This window comes from Schistocerca gregaria, chromosome 6 (assembly GCF_023897955.1).
Source record: "Schistocerca gregaria isolate iqSchGreg1 chromosome 6, iqSchGreg1.2, whole genome shotgun sequence".
NCBI classification, from domain to species: domain Eukaryota; kingdom Metazoa; phylum Arthropoda; class Insecta; order Orthoptera; family Acrididae; genus Schistocerca; species Schistocerca gregaria.
Genome location: NC_064925.1, coordinates 523,645,198 through 523,661,700, shown reverse-complemented (window position 1 = coordinate 523,661,700; position 16,503 = coordinate 523,645,198). Strand labels below are relative to the sequence as shown.

General features: G+C 40.3%; 1 protein-coding gene across 1 annotated transcript in view; it reads left to right on the top strand.

Annotated features, from left to right (window-relative positions):
* The window catches only part of LOC126278985 (uncharacterized), a 308,717-nt gene that overhangs the window by 115,080 nt on the left and 177,134 nt on the right, over positions 1 to 16,503 (top strand). Inside the window, exons 2-4 of the mRNA XM_049979288.1 lie at positions 6,982 to 7,149; positions 8,266 to 8,505; positions 10,718 to 10,813. Coding sequence (XP_049835245.1) covers positions 7,012 to 7,149; positions 8,266 to 8,505; positions 10,718 to 10,813 — 474 coding nt within the window. The 5' untranslated portion in view covers positions 6,982 to 7,011. The remainder of the gene's footprint in view (positions 1 to 6,981; positions 7,150 to 8,265; positions 8,506 to 10,717; positions 10,814 to 16,503) is intronic.

The following is a 16,503-nucleotide window of genomic DNA, read 5'->3' as shown; positions in this document are numbered from 1 at the left end:
CTGTTGCGAAACAGCTTATATTAGCTGAAATGAGTTCTGTGAGCGTTACATTCAAATTAAGTAAAAGAATTAAATGCGTCTTGTTAGCTTTGTTTGCCAACACGATCTAGCAATAAGAGTAATCGAGTACTTGCCCCGTTTGATAAAAACAATGTGTCCAGATTCTGAAATTGCAAGGCGTAACGAGTACGGATTATCAAAATTAGCATCCGTTATAAAATAATGTGACTGTGAAGGAAAGTTGACGCAACCCGTTGAACTCAAAAGAAACATATTTCCCTTATTGTAGACTATTGTGCTGGCAAGGCTGGTGTACAACATTTATGTATGGCAGTTCATGTAATGACAAATAGTAAAATCAATGATGAGTTCCTTGGACCCATTCCTCTGTGTTGTGCTACTTGCAGTACTCTGTATGAACGTAATTCATTTTGTAAATTGCTGAAGTGGGACGTATTACATCTTTTCACAATGAAATGCATATTGTTGTTGTTGTTGTGGTCATCAGTCCCGAGACTGGTTTGATGCAGCTCTCCATGCTACTCTATTCTGTGCAAGGTTTTCATCTCCCAGTACCTACTGCAATCTACATCCTTCTGAATCTGCTTAGTGTTTTCATCTCTTGCCCTCCCTCTAAGATTTTTACCCTCCACGCTGCCCTCCAATACTAAATTGGTGATCCCTTGATGCCTCAGAATATGTTCTACTAACCGATCCCTTCTTCTAGAGAAATTGTGCCAAAAACTCCTCTTCTCCCCAATCCTATTCAATACCTCCTCATTAGTCATGTGATCTACCCGTCTAATCTTCAGCATTCTTTTGTAGCACCACATTTCGAAAGCTTCTATTCTCTTCTTGTCTAAACTATTTATAGTTCATGTTTCACTTTCATACACGGCTACACTCCATACAAATACTTTCAGAAGCGACTTCCTGACACTTAAATCTACACTCGATGTTAACAAATTTCTCTTCTTCAGAAACGCTTTCCTTGCCATTGCCAGTATACATTTTATATCCTCTCTACTTCGACATTCATCAGTTATTTTGTTCCCCAAATAGCAAAACTCCTTCACTACTTTAAGTGTCTCATTTCCTAATCTAATTCTCCCAGCATCACCCGACTTAATTCGACTACATTCCATTATCCTCGTTTTGCTTTTGTTGATGTTCATCTTATATCCTCCTTTCAAGACACTGTCCATTCCGTTCAGCTGCTTTTCCAGGTCCTCTGCTGTCTCTGACACAATTACAATGTCATCGGCGAAACTTAAAGTTTTTATTTCTTCTCTATGGATTTTAATTCGTACTCCGAATTTTTCTTTTGTTTCCTTTACTGCTTGCTCAATATACAGATTGAATAACATCGAGGATAGGCTACAACCCTGTCTTACTCCCTTCCCAACCACTCCTCCTCTTTCACATCCCTCGACTCTTATAACTGCCATCTGGTTTCTATACAAAATGTAAATAGCCTTTCGCTCACTGTATTTTACCCCTGCTACCTTCAGAATTTGAAAGAGAGTATTCCAGCCAACATTGTCAAAAGTTTTCTCTAAGTCTACAAATGCTAGAAACGTAGATTTGCCTTTCCTTAATCTAGCTTTGAAGTTAAATCGTAGGGTCAGTATTGCCTCACGTGTTTCGATATTTACAATTTGTACAGAAACCAGATGGCAGTTATAAGAGTCGAGGGGCATGAAAGGGAATCAGTGGTTGGGAAGGGAGTGAGACAGGGTTGTAGCCTCTCCCCGATGTTATTCAATCTGTATGTTGAACAAGCAGTAAAGGAAACAAAAGAAAAATTCGGAGTAGGTATTAAAATTAATGGAGAAGAAATAAAAACTTTGAGGTTTGCCGATGACATTGTAATTCTGTCAGAGACAGCAAAGGACATGGAAGAGCAGTTGAACGGAATGGACAGTGTCTTGAAAGGAGGATATAAGATGAACATTAACAAAAGCAAAACGAAGATAATTAAATGCAGTCAAATTAAATCGGGCGATGGTGAGGGAATTAGATTAGGAAATGAAACACTTAAAGTAGTAAAGGAGTTTTGCTATTTAGGGAGTAAAATAACTGATAATGGTCGAAGTAGAGAGGATATAAAATGTAGACTGGCAATGGCAAGGAAATCGTTTCTGAAGAAGAGAAATTTGTTAACATCGAGTATAGATGTAAGTGACAGGAAGTCGTTTCTGAAAGTATTTGTATGGAGTGTAGCCTTGTATGGAAGTGAAACATGGACGATAACTAGTTTGGACAAGAAGAGAATAGAAGCTTTCGAAATGTGGTGCTACAGAAGAATGCTGAAGATTAGATGGGAGGGATCACATAACTAATGAGGAGGTATTGAATAGAATTGGTGAGAAGAGGAGTTCGTGGCACAACTTGACAAAAAGAAGGGACCGGTTGGTAGGACATGTTTTGAGGCATCAAGGGATCACAAATTTAGCATTGGAGGGCAGCGTGGAGGGTATAAATCGTAGAGGGAGAGCAAGAGATGAAACACTAAGCAGATTCAGAAGGATGTAGGTTGCAGTAAGGACCGGGAGATGAAGATGCTTGCACATGATAGATTAGCATGGAGAGCTGCATCAAACCAGTCTCAGGACTGAAGACCACAACAACAACAACAACACGGAATCCAAGCCGATATTCCCCGAGGTCGGCTTCTACTACTTTTTCCATTCGTCTGCAAAGATTTCGCGTTAGTATTTTGGAGCCGTGACTTATTAAACTGGAACTGTTCACAGCTATTTTCAGTCAAGTCCTAAGCGCGTAGCCGAGCTGAGGGAATTTCAGGATTTCGTAAATGTAATGTCTAACAAGATACTAATCCGTGTGAAACTAGCTATGGGACCTTAAAGCTGTATTTTACCGATTCCGTCTTGAGCGAACGACTTCTTGCCTGTGATACTGTGTAGCAGATACTGAACAGCCCTACTACGAAACTGTTTCTTTAATCTCTGGGCTTCATAATATCCTTATTCAACGATCTGAATTTGAAAATGTAGAGTGAAGCACTATGTAGCTATTACACTGAGAACAATTTCAGACTGCTTCATAAAATATAACTATCTTTCTAAGTCAACGATGGAGAACGTGTAGTATAAAAATACCGGTTATTTTAAACTATTAGATGATATTAATTTTGTTGCTAAAATTCTCCTCACAGTAGGCAAAACCTAAGCCCCAGGAACTACAATGGTTCAAGCTTCGATGCTTAGACTTCTGCTTCAAAGATGTTCAACGAATAAGCAAGATATTTCATTTCGATGACCATCTGTTGAAGTACTTAGAGGCTCTTGACGCTGAAAATGTAAAGAAAAAATCTATCTCGCCATTGGACTTGCATCACAGTTTCCGTTTTTAATTGGAGACGAGGAATTACAAGAGCTAGACACAGAGTGGAGAGAGTTGCGAAATAGTGATATTAACATTGTCACCACAGTTGCGACAGAGTTCTGGGTTGCGGTTCGATATGTAAAGAAATGGGACAGAGAACCAATGTTTCCAAAATTATCTAAATTATTAAGCTCACTTTTGTGCTTGCCTGATTCATCGGCTAGCGCTCAAAGAGTGTTTTCTACAGTGAATAGGATGAAAACCGAGACAAGGAATCGACTGAACAGTGGAACAATTTCAGGGCTTCTGCGTTCCAAGGGGTTAAAAAAAATGAGTGCCCGTTACGACTTCATTGTAAACGCTGAATATATCAAAGTAATGAACTGTGAAATGTACTAAAATGCTACAAGAAGAGGATGATAAAATAATAAGCTCAACATTGTGCACAAAAATCAAAGTGGGACAAAGTTAAATTTTCAATGCGTTTTAATTATGGTTCAAATGGCTCTGAGCACTATGGAACTCAACTGCTGCGGTCATAAGTCCCCTAGAACTTAGAACTACTTAAACCTATCTAACCTAAGGACATCACACACACCCATGCCCGAGGCAGGACTCGAAGCTGCGACCGTAGCAGTCGGGCGCTTCCAGACTGTGGCGCCCAGAACCGCTCGGCCACTACGGCCGGCTTTAATTATGAAATATAGATAAAAATAGTAGTGTAATAGTGTGTAATCGTCGCAAACAGTACCGTGTATAATAGCGGTTGTCTACTGGTTCCTATTGAACGAGTTGTTACGAGATATTGGGGAAATTTAGTACAGTAATCCCACGGCTTTCCGAACTGGAAAGGAGCGCCTGGTCCCCAGCTTGAATCCGCCCGGCGGACTTGTGTCGAGGTCCGGTGAGCCGGCCAGTCTGTGGGTGGTTTTTAGGCGGTTTTCCATCTGCCGCGGCGAATGCGGGCTGGTTCCCATTATTCTGCCTCAGCTACACTAAGTCGGCGATTGCTGCGCAAACAAGTTCTCCACGTACCTGTACACCACCATTCTACCAAGCAAACATAGGAGTTACACTCGTCTGGTATGAGACGTTCCCGGGAGGGGGGGAGGGGTGGAGTCCACCGGAGTCCGAAGCGCTCATTAACGCTGAAGGAGTGGTTAGCTGTGGGTCGGCGGAGGGGGGAAGTGGACTGCGGTAGTCTTCGTGGGGTTGTGGACCACCGCGGCTGTGGCGGGGACGGAGCCTCTCCGTCGTTTCTAGGCCCCCGGTCGACATACAACACTATACAGTAATTTCACAAATTTTATTTCTCTCCTAATAATAATTTATATTACAATTATAAAATACAGATTTTTTCCCGCAATCTTCGGCTTTTTCTTATTACTTTTGATTTAATTTTTTGCATCTGGCCACAATAATGGAAAAGCAAAGGAACTGAAGTGGTAGATGGGTGGGAACGAAACCCCAAAACAAGGTACTGGAAAGGGAAGGGAGTAACAAAGAGGAGAGACCTGACGTGGAGTCAAAAATCTGTGAAAGTGGAAACATCTCTGGGTAGATTACGTGGTAGGGTAGGAAAGGTAGAGAGAGATTATTAAAACTTCACTGGTATATGATAATGTGTACCGTTGTTTAAAGTTGGGGGAGTAGTGAAATAAATACTAAAGAGTAGTAGAACTGGAAACGAATGTTGAAACAATTGCGTGGTTGGTGCTAGTGAAAGGGCATGGAAGGAGTTCGAGGATTCAGATGGAGCCTGAACGAAGTGTCCTGCTGTGTGTTTTGTAACTCGACTACACCGTAAAAGACATACAATCTTTATCGTGTCCAAAATAATTTTATTTCACTGCTTATTAAATAGACCACTCAGGTTGGGTTGAGTGTGCGCAGATTGTAGTTAAAAGTACCGTAAAATGAAAGAACTTCTCCTTGTGTGACCCGTCCTAGAATATTGCTCAAGTGTGTGGGACCCGTACCAAATAGGATTAACAGGAGAAAGAAGGGGAGCACGGATGATCTAAGATTTGTTTGTTTTACCTAAGGGAGAGCATCTCCGAGATGCTGAAAAAGCCGAACTGGCAAATGCTTGAAGATAGAAGCGAGTTATCTCATAGAAATCTACTTAGAAAGTTTCAGGAAGCAATCCTAGGTGATGAACTAACGTATCGTTCCGCAAGGAACGCCAAGGCAAATTTAGATTATTCATAGCGCGCACAGAGGCATTTAAGCAGTTATTCTTCCAGGGCTCATACATGACTGGAACGGAAAAAAGCTCTAAAAGCGTGTACATGGATAGCACTCTCTGTCTTCTGCCATTCGCTTCACAGTGGTTTACAGAGTGTGGACATAAAAGTAGATATTCGAATAATGAGCGTGCCTATCATCCTTCGTCACACGTATCGATTCTATCGTCTACGACACTGCCTGCTGCGATAGCTCGACTGAACAGTTGTCGATAGTAGTAACGTCGTGTTGTGGTTGCAACACAGTCGGTCGTCGGACGTTAACTGTGATGTGTGGATGTACGAAGTGAAGTATGCAACACGAAGTGACGACTGTCAAACGTGATGCATCTTTCGCTCGACAATATGATACGAATACGTCTGTGTGGTAATAAACAAATTGTCAGTTCCTTGAAACTAGTGGCGCATGAATGCTTGAATATTAACTGACCTTCGAGCAATCCTTTGTTTAAACTGTTTGCAAGGTGGGTTTATTGTTTATGTACCAGTAACAACTAGTGACAAGTAAGAAAATTTATATTTTGCTCACATCTATGCAACTCGTCAGCGTCAGACAGTGATATCCAAGTGTATGCATGTAACGACTTATTCTGATGTAAGTTTCTAAGCCGGAGATGCGCTGTCAAAAGAGTATCCGATTTATGTGTTAAAATGTTCACTGTGAAACTAGACTTCGATTTTGAAATCCCGAACGCGATATGCATTAAAACTGTTTCTAAGTGATAAAACATTATTGTTTTTGTGATGTTCCTGTTTACATACGAATTTTGTACATTTTTACATTGTTTCCATGCCTTGTAAGATTTCTGAATTAAGGATTGCAATGCTTTATTCCTTGTACTATTTCGTTAGATGAATCTGTCGTCAGATTTATACCGACTCGGAATTCTGTTTACAACGTGTTGGTTCGTAATGTTTCGCTGTCACTTGTTTAGCATATTTTGTTGTGAAGATTCACTGTATTTGAACATTTCGATGTTTGGAGCAAGTGCGCGCACCCCCCCCCCCCCCCCCCACCCCCCACCCTACTGCGCGCACACACGCACACACTCTACATGAGATGTTAAAAATGTTCATTGTTTTGTGCCTTCTTAGTGCAGGGTGTTGTCATTAACAGCTTTATCAGTATTACTTACTGGCTTGCATGGTTGCATGTGGCATAAACATTTTTGTACGGGTGTGAGTTAATTGTTTCCCTCTAGCTTTTTAACCAAAATTTGCTGAAACCAAGTGAGGTGATGCTAGCAGTAAATTATTTCTAACTTTATAATGTCAGCTGATGTTTCAAAATAAAGCATGATATACATCAAAATCATATTCTCAAGATTACACATTTCATACTGATTATTTACTTTGTTGTGAATGTCTATGCATTAATCTTCTGTAGGAGAACAAATTTCCTGAAGTGGACAGCAATATGGAAGAGATGTTAATGCTGTCCTCGCAGAGTCCTCTTTCCTTGCTTGTGAAGTTTGGAATAATGGGGTGGAATGACAGTTGTGCGGAAAACTGTTCTGGACATGGGGAATGTCACAATGGGACATGTCTTTGTGAGGTGAGTACTCCTTTCTTTTATGTTCAACAGTAATTTTATTGTAGAGTTACATAGTCATTTAATATCAAGAGATGTCATAATAAATATCTATACTAGAGGCAAGTTCCCAGTTGTTAATGATAGTTTCCTGAATGCAAATTTGAAATTGGTATGCACTAGTTCTGTGTTGTTAAAGGGTAGTGGAACACAGTAAACAAGTTTGTGAAGAGTTCTTGCGTGAAAGTGGGCTACTGAAATGCTTCGATATTGTCTGGCTAACAAGATAAGGATTAATGAAGAAAGGGAGAAACATTATATCAGTAATGTGATAGGTGACATAATTAAGTCTTACTGATATCAATTTTTTCTTCTGTCAGGCATTCCAATTCCTGTTTTCTCATTCATTGTTCCATAGATCTACAGATTTCACATCCTGAATATATTACGGGTCGACCGAAGCGTCCGATCCCACCAGCATATTTGTGATGTCATGGGTCGAAGCAGACGGGCGGGATCGGACACTTCCATATTTCCTATATTACTTGTTTTTGGTGACTATTTATAAATCATTTTGTAATTTACATTCTTAATCTTTGCTTGTTCTTTTTACATTCAACCTATCACCTACACACATTAATTCTCACTGATAGACCTTTCTAATAACTGTCCACATCGAATCTTCTGCACACTTTTTGCAAATTTCTTTATCAACCTTCCCTGCAATATCTCATTCTGTCAAGGGTTTGACTGTGTTTCAGTTCTTAGGTATAAATTTTCTACATAAAATTGTATTGTTCATACTCTTCCTCTGAATCTCTGGAAGAAATATGACCGTTTTTTCAAAGATCCAGTTTATTTATTTTTGTTGCAGTAAGACTACTTGTTTATTCAGCAAGCAGGATTATTGTTTTCAAAAATGTTGGGGAACCTCCCTACCTGGAAAACCCGTAGAATTTCTAATAACTTTATGTAATAATTCATTAATGAAATTTCATCATTTAATATTTATATGTGTACATAAGAAGTATTACTTGCAAATTTATGCTTTATTTTATCGGTTAATAAATTAAAATAGAAGAGATTTAATTTTATTATTCAGATTTTTGCTTATTACTTAATAGTAAAACATTGTTTCAGATTCAGTTTGATGGGAAAGACTGCCATGTGCCAAACCTCAGTTACTTCGTTGCATTTGCGACCGTTTTCTTCCTGCTTGCATTTGTGTGCCTTGTGCAGCTAGTAATGTGCATTGTAGCAGAATGGCAGCGCATGAAGGCCCCATCCTTTCTTCGCGCCTGCCGAATAACTACACAGAAGCTGTTATACTTTGTAGTCTTCTTGGCTGCTGTCATTAGGGGTGCATACTTCACTTCTCCAGTAAGTACTTGAAACATTTTGAAGGTTAACTTATTGTAATAATTTTGCTACTTCATCATCGCAGATGAATTTTGCCCGGATGCTCCATCAGTAGTAGCGATTAAATCAGACAGTACCTGGACTGTTTTGACAGGGATTCAGATTTGTTAAACTTCAGTATATTTTAATATTAGAAACAACATTTAAACTTTCTGTAATTCTGTAAGCATTACCATAAGAGGAAAGTATGATGATAACCTTTCTAATAAATAATTAAATTGTTGTGCAGTATGAGAAATGGGACATTCTATTCGCAATAGGCAAACTAAAAAAAAATCTGCTTTATGCATTTGGATATTACTATAGCCAAGGAGGTATTGCGATTCTTTGTGTCAACAAAACTATTGAAAGTGTTCTATCGAAACTACATATTAAACTAAAATAGCAGTCTGTAGGTAGCTAGATAGCATGTAGTCAGCTTGTTGGCCATTGTTTTGTATTTGTGATGAAAAATAATGAGCTGCGGCATTATTTCTTTCTGGAGAACATAATACAAACATGTGTCTTTGGTATAACAGTAACTGAATGTTAAGAGGTGAACAGTGACATTTGTGTCTGACAAAAGTGCACCTGCAGTGTCTGCTGCCCTTGCGTTGCACACAAATGGTAGTACTTTGCTGACATTAGTCATAGGCAATTGGGCAACAGTCTATGATAACCGATGAGAATCACTGGATCTAATGATTCCTTTTGGTGGTATATACAGTAGGATAAGGCCCCCTCCGTAGTGCAGCGGTAGCGTTACAGTGTACCACGTAGGGGGCCTAGGTTCAAATCCCAGCAGGGTACTGGGTGTTATGTGTCCATCATCAATGACTCGCAAGTCGCTGATGTGGCGTTACCTAAAAAGTACTTGCAATACAGCGGCCAGACTCCCCCGAATGGGGCCTCCCGGCCAACAATGCCATACAATCATTATATATAACAGTAGGATAAAATACCAGCTAAGTTTATTTACTAAACATAGAAGGTGAACTGACTCAAGATTCGTCCTATTGAGTTCCCATCGTCTGCCATGCTAGTCGTTGCATCAGCACACAGTGCAACTGCAGCCAACACAATAAGCTCACTTCTACCTTGTTCTTCACCCACCTGGCAAAATGAATATATCTCTGAAGTACAAACATCAGAAAAGAAAATATGATATCTGAGACAAAACATTGTTTGCTAACCAAGTGACAAAGGGAAAAAGAGCGAAAAAAACCTTTACGTAGGAGGTACAGGTACACAAATTGAGAGGGACCCGGGATTTTGAGGCATCAGAATTGTCAATCCATTTTTCTATTCTTTTGGTTCTGCTCTAGCTGTTCTGACTTCAGTGGCTCGTGGACAGTTGTTTTATCATTTCAGGTATGCAGTTGTAAATAAAATAGAAAGAAACTTCCACATGTCTTTGCCTTTAAATATGTCTGCTTGTGTCTGTGTATGTATGGATGGATGTGTGTGTGTGCGCGCGAGTATATACCTATCCTTTTTTCCCCCTAAGATAAGTCTTTCCGCTCCCAGGATTGGAATGACTCCTTACCCTCTCCCTTAAAACCCACATCTTGTCATCTTTCCTTTTCCTTCCCTCTTTCCTGACGAAGCACCCGCCAGTTGCGAAAGCTCGAAATTCTGTGTGTGTGTGTGTTTGTGTGTTTTATTCATTGTGCCTATCTACCGGCGCTTTCCCGCTTGGCAGGTATGCAGTTGGTTACACAATGATTCTTTTGTTATGTTCAGGTTTAATTCAAATTGAAATTATTTGGGAACAGTCAGTTGGGGCACATGAAATTTTGAAAAGAAGCTTCATCTTTTGTAGTTGTAGGGAAAGTAAAGAATAGTGTACATGTAAGTGGAATCCTACTCCATTGCAATACTGTCTTTGATTTTTTTACCTGGTTCCGATGTTGTCTGTTAGTCTACCACGGACCAATTCATTTGTTAAACAGTCCTTACATCTGTTGATGATGCTGTGGGACTTAATACAGTGTCTCTGCCATAGTTACATAAAATTATACTCTGAGGTACTTTGCTGAAATTATAAGGTAAAACGTAATTATACCTACTTAGGCTGCATTAGACTTAAGACAGTTCCATAATTAGTGTTGTGATATAATGCTTAGTGACAATAACATTTACTGTTTCAATAAATTGTACTTAGACTGAAGAAGTTAATATTTTGTATCTACAGACTGCATTTGAAGAGGGGTGGTCAAGTAGCCTAATGAGTGCTTACTACCCCCTTGTTCTTTCTGGTGCATCCCTCATTGTCTGTTTCTGGGCTGAGGTAAGTACTAAAATTCTTTCAGCTTGCATATTTTGTCAAATGGTATATTTCTGTTAATAACTTTGCAATTTATATTTAAAAAAATATTTCATTCTGTTTCTGGACTTTGGGCTGTAATCTGGGGATTACGGAAGTGTCCGGTTCCACCCAGCTGCTCTGACCCGTCATCAGTATGGCGGAAATTACTATTATACGCGTCTCCAATAATGCGCCTATCATGTCACAAGATATACACAGCAAAAAACACGACAATACGTATAAATAAGACAATAACATCTCCCTCCAAATATACAATAAAACTAATGGGACAACCACGGGAAATTGGGGGTTTTACGGAGGGGACAAGCTAAATATAACAGTAAAAAAACATACCAAGACCCCGAAACACATAAAATGACGAACAAATAAAGTAATTGAAAAATCTACGAGAATCGGACACTTCCCTTGATCTATGTTGGTCAACCATAACTATTGATACAAAAAAAACCAACACATACAAGTACGAGAAACAAAACCAAAACCACAACGCCTCAAAAATTGAAAAGTCAAACATTCCTACATAAACGAAAACACATTCGGTACACAATAAATACACGAAACATTACAACTCGAGAAAAATAGAACCAAACAAACAATTACATACCACCAACATATTTTGGTGCTGCGAAGTACCTCGGCAAACACACACACACACAAAACCAGCTCATAGACTCCGCGCCATAATGACCTCACACCACAACACTCTTACGTCATAGCTCAAAGCAGACAGGTGCAATCGGACGCTTCCGTTGACCCGTAATCTGCAAACCATATTGCAGTTCAAATGACCTCACATAATCAACTGTTTCACGGCTCTGAAAGAATAAAATATGTTTCATTGCATACTATCTCTAAAGAGTACTTTTGTATACAGCTGTTACGTAAATGGGATGGCATTCATTAGATAAATAAGAAAAAAAGAGTGAGGTTGATGATTTGCAAGGGCCTTTTTTAGAGTGACTTGTTGGTTTTGACAGATTGATCGCATAACTTATTCATAATAATAGTGTAACACTCACTCACTTTGTAGATGAAATACGTGGGTGATAGACGTGATTGTAAACAAATAATTTAGTAAGTAGCTGAATGCAAAACTTCCTTGGTTATCTCTACCCTCTGCTTCATATTTACTTTGTGTGCTGAGTGGCTGTCTTATCATGTACACATATTGTGGAGACAAAGTACAGAGTGATTACTGAAGGAATTCAATAGTAATACCAACATTTTTGGGACTTCGAATGTCTAGAAAGTTTCTGAATCTACACACATTCCTATTTGTTTGTGCAGAATTGGCAAATATTTTGTCACCAGTAAATGTTTGTGTACGAGGGCCTGTGCCAGTAAAAGAGAGAAGTTGTTTATCAGTTTGCCACCTGTGCAAGATACAATGTTGTTGCCAGACAGTTAAATTTTGTCAGTTCGCCAAATATTTCAGCCTTATGTATAATTCCATCTCATAAAAATAAAAGGTGCCTCTCTTCGATTCAAAACCATAATTCTTGAATCAAAATTGGAATGATTATGTGACTTCCAAGAAGCAGTTATGGGCTAATTCATTTGCTAAAAACATAATTTGGGATACCACGTGGAACTAGTGAACAGGCAGCAACATTTGTGAAAATTGTTAACAGAAAAAAAGAAACCCAAATGAATCAAAAATTTTGGGATGTGGACCAGCAGTAGTTAAGATTGTAGCTCATGTGTTCCTTCTGTGATCAGAAAAGGCATGTGATGGACAGCTCAGTGGTATTTACACAGTCCAGTGAAACAGATATGTGAAAAGTTATGAAACTTTACAGTCGTTATTGAGTTATCACAAAGAATTGGGGAAACATTGCTTTGTCATTCGTAAAACTGTAAATCTACATAGAAGACACTCAAGACTGCATTGTTGAAAATTCATCCTCAGGCATAACTTTCACACATACAACAATATAATGAGACTTCTTGCACTACTATTAGTAATCTGAATTGGCTGGAAGAGTACAATATAGTATTCAAAGTACCTCTCTTATCACTCAAAAATTCCACAAAAGTTAATACAATTGAACACCATTGCAGTTACCTCAATTGCTATTTCAACATGTGAAATATCTACCTTGCAACATATGGAATCTGTGGGAAACATTTAAGACAACCTATTCCACACAACAGTGCAGTGCCGAATGTGCCTAACTGATTCACACGTCAGCTATCCTCTTTATATAATGCCAGCAGGTAGTCCCACATACGGTTGACGCACTTTGTCTTTCCCGCTCCATAAAACTTACTGTTGCAATGCTCATAAATTGTATTTTCATTATTACTTGAATTGTTTCCTGCTAGGAACAAATAACATGAAAACACAGGTTTTAAATACATTTACGAGTGTGTCAGGGGGGTCCGCACCCACACTTCCTCTCCCCTACTCCACTCTCTCCTCCCTTTCACCTTCTTTTCCGTCTCCCTTTCCATGTCTCTTTCCTCCACCTCTTCCCTTCCTTTACTCACTCTCCACCTCTACTCCCACTCCTCTATCCCCTACAGGTCCGGGGGTTAGAATAGGCCCGAGCTATTCCTGCCTGACGTAAGAGGTGACTAAAAGGAGTCTCTCACCTTTTGGCCTGCATTTGATGGTCCCTTGTAGGGTCTGACCTCCAGTTTTCAACATTTTCCTCAAGAGCAAGGGAAGGGCGCCTTACACGATGCATCTTGCATTGAGCTCTTTAGCCCACTTTCTGGTCGTGCCATTGCAGTCCTGCTCATCCTCCACCTCTTGAGCGAGGAAACCTTACTGAGTGTGTTTTCCTCCACCCACTATGCAGTGCCGTTTTCTGCACCGATGGGGACCTTCCCAGTCTCACGATGACGTTAATAAAAGTGAAGCACTAGTAACTGTACTCATATGAATGGAATGCCATCCATTAAGTACAAGTTCATGAAACTCATTGTTTTGTTAGGTAGTCTTTTCATTGTGGATGAATGACTTTGGAAAACATTGCTCCTGCCAGGTGCAAAATGCGTGGTGTAATTCGACTTTTATTTGCGAAAGCATCTACAGCTGCTCAGATTCATCTATAGTTATGCCCATTAGATGAGCCTACAGTGATTAGTGAGGAAAATGCTTGACAGCACGTTAGACTTCAGAGGTGGCCATACAAATGATTCTGGTCACGAGCGGAAAGGCAGGCCTAAGCGGACGAAAAATTACGATCAGGTTAAGTATTTGTGCTCAAGTTGATGAATTTCCCGGCCTTGGACGTCCCACTATTTGCATAGTTGCCACGAAAAATCTGATGTGGGTACCGAAAATGCTTGAGTGAATTTCATGCGAATTACCGTGTTTGGACTCTTATCGACATGATGTACATGACTTATTTTTCCCCATATTATTACCTGCGACAAGCAAAATAGCCAATGCAGTACCGCCATTGACAACACCAAACCGGAAAATTCAAATAATCTTTTAACTCAAGTCGAGAAATGGTGACTACTGTTTGCTGGGAAAAAAGGGGAAACTTTATCCACGGTAGTCCTCGACAACGCAGTCCAGCCACCATTGTTCTTATCGACGATAAGATCCACCATTTCCGCGCGGGACGCATCTACCATCCAACCAACTACCCTACACTCCCGACGTTGCACACAGTGACTGACACTCCATTTTGCACGTGGAAACAATGGTTTAGTGAGCAACAATTCGAATATGACGATGGTCGCAAAACCGCTGATGACAATTGGTTCAGTTATCAGGGACAAAACTGAACAGAGGGGATGAAGAAGCTAGTGCAGTCTTAAGAGAAGTGCGTAAACGTGTACGGTGAACACGTAGAAAAGAGATGAAAGCTTTTCGTAACGCATATGTTTACGATCGAACGGCTCTTTCGGAATGCTCTCTGTAACTGTCATAATTAGATTTACTGTAGTATCCGGATATTGTTAAGATTTATTGTATCTCCAGATAATTGCTGTGCAAACAGCCACAATCCGGTCAAAAGTAACTTGATTCGCTAGCTCACTGGACAAAAAATCGGTCGCCCCCACGAGACATTACACCAATACTCTGTAACGCCTCCTCTAGGATAAAGGCCACCATTCTGCAAGGAAGAGTGTCCACAAGTTTCTCCAGACATGCCATATACAGCTAAAACCATCCATTGTTGATTGAATCCCACCGAATGGTGGGGGGTAGTTGTTACTACGTTTCACCTTGTTTCCAACTATTTCCCCATACTTTCTATGCGGGTGATATAATGGGCCAGGGCAGGTGCGCTAGATGACAGAGAATTAATAAAAACAGGAATGTATGGACGCAAGCTGTGAACAGGGCGGCTGTTGTGAAACTTAAAATTTCCCCGGCGAATTAAATATTCGAAGAGATTTCGGAATTGCAACCGGTTTACGACCACCTTTTGCAATCCCAAAATCTCTTCGAACGGCAACTGTTGTCTTGGAAGGAGGGACCTGTGCTCTTTGGTCCATTGAATGCGTGCCGATTTATGTCTAACTGTGAATAAAGGACTTCTGCTAGGAACCCGACTTCAAATGTTCGTTGTGTACAGTTCCCTTCGCAATGTTGACTCGCATACCGGTTGAGGTGTACCTGTACTGGGTGATCAAAAAGTCAGTATAAATTTGAAAACTGGATAAGTCACGGAATAATGTAGATACAGAGGTAGAAATTGACACACATGCTTGGAATGACATGGGGTTTTATTAGAACAAAACACAAAAAAAATACGAAAGTTCAAAAAAGTCCGACATATGGAGCTTCATCTGATCAGAATAGCAATAATTAGCATAACAAAGTAAGACAAAGCAAAGATCATGATCTTTACAGGAAATACTCAATATGTCCAACATCATTCCTCAACAATAGTTGTAGTCGAGGAATAATGTTGTGAACAGCACTGTAAAGCATGTCCGGAGTTATGATGAGGCATTGGCGTCAATGTTGTCTTTCAGCATCCCTAGAGATGTCAGTCGATCACGATACACTTGCGATTTCAGGTAACCCCAAAGACAATAATCGCACGGACTGAGGTCTAGGGACCTGGGTGGCCAACCATGACGAAAGTGGCGACTGAGCACACGGTCATCACCGAACGACGCGCGCAAGAGATCTTTCACGCGTCTAGCAATATGAGGTGGAGTGCCATCCTGCATAAACATCGTACGTTCCAGCAGGTGTTTATCAGCTAGGCTGGGAATGATGCGATTCTGTAACATATCGGCGTACCTCTCCCCCGGAACGGTAGCAGTTGCAAAACCAGAATCACGCATTTACTCGAAGAAAAAAGTCCCGATAATGGTAGATGTGGTAAATCCAACCCATACCGTGACTTTCTCGTCTTGCAATGTCGTTTCCACGACAGTTCTAGGATTTTCTGTAGCCCAAATTCTGCAGTTGTGCTCGTTGACAGGCCCTCGGAGCGTGAAATGAGCTTCGTCGGTCCACAACACGTTACTCAACCAATCGTTATGTTCCGCCATCTTTTCAAACGCTCACACCGCAAATGCCCTCCGCTTCACTAAATCTCCAGGTAACAGTTCATGATGCCGATGGATTTGGTACGTATAGCATCGGAGGGTACGCCTCAGTGCCAAACAAACAGTAGTGCATGGAATGCTGGTCGGACGTGGGACTGCACGAGCGCTGACTTTCCCGTGCA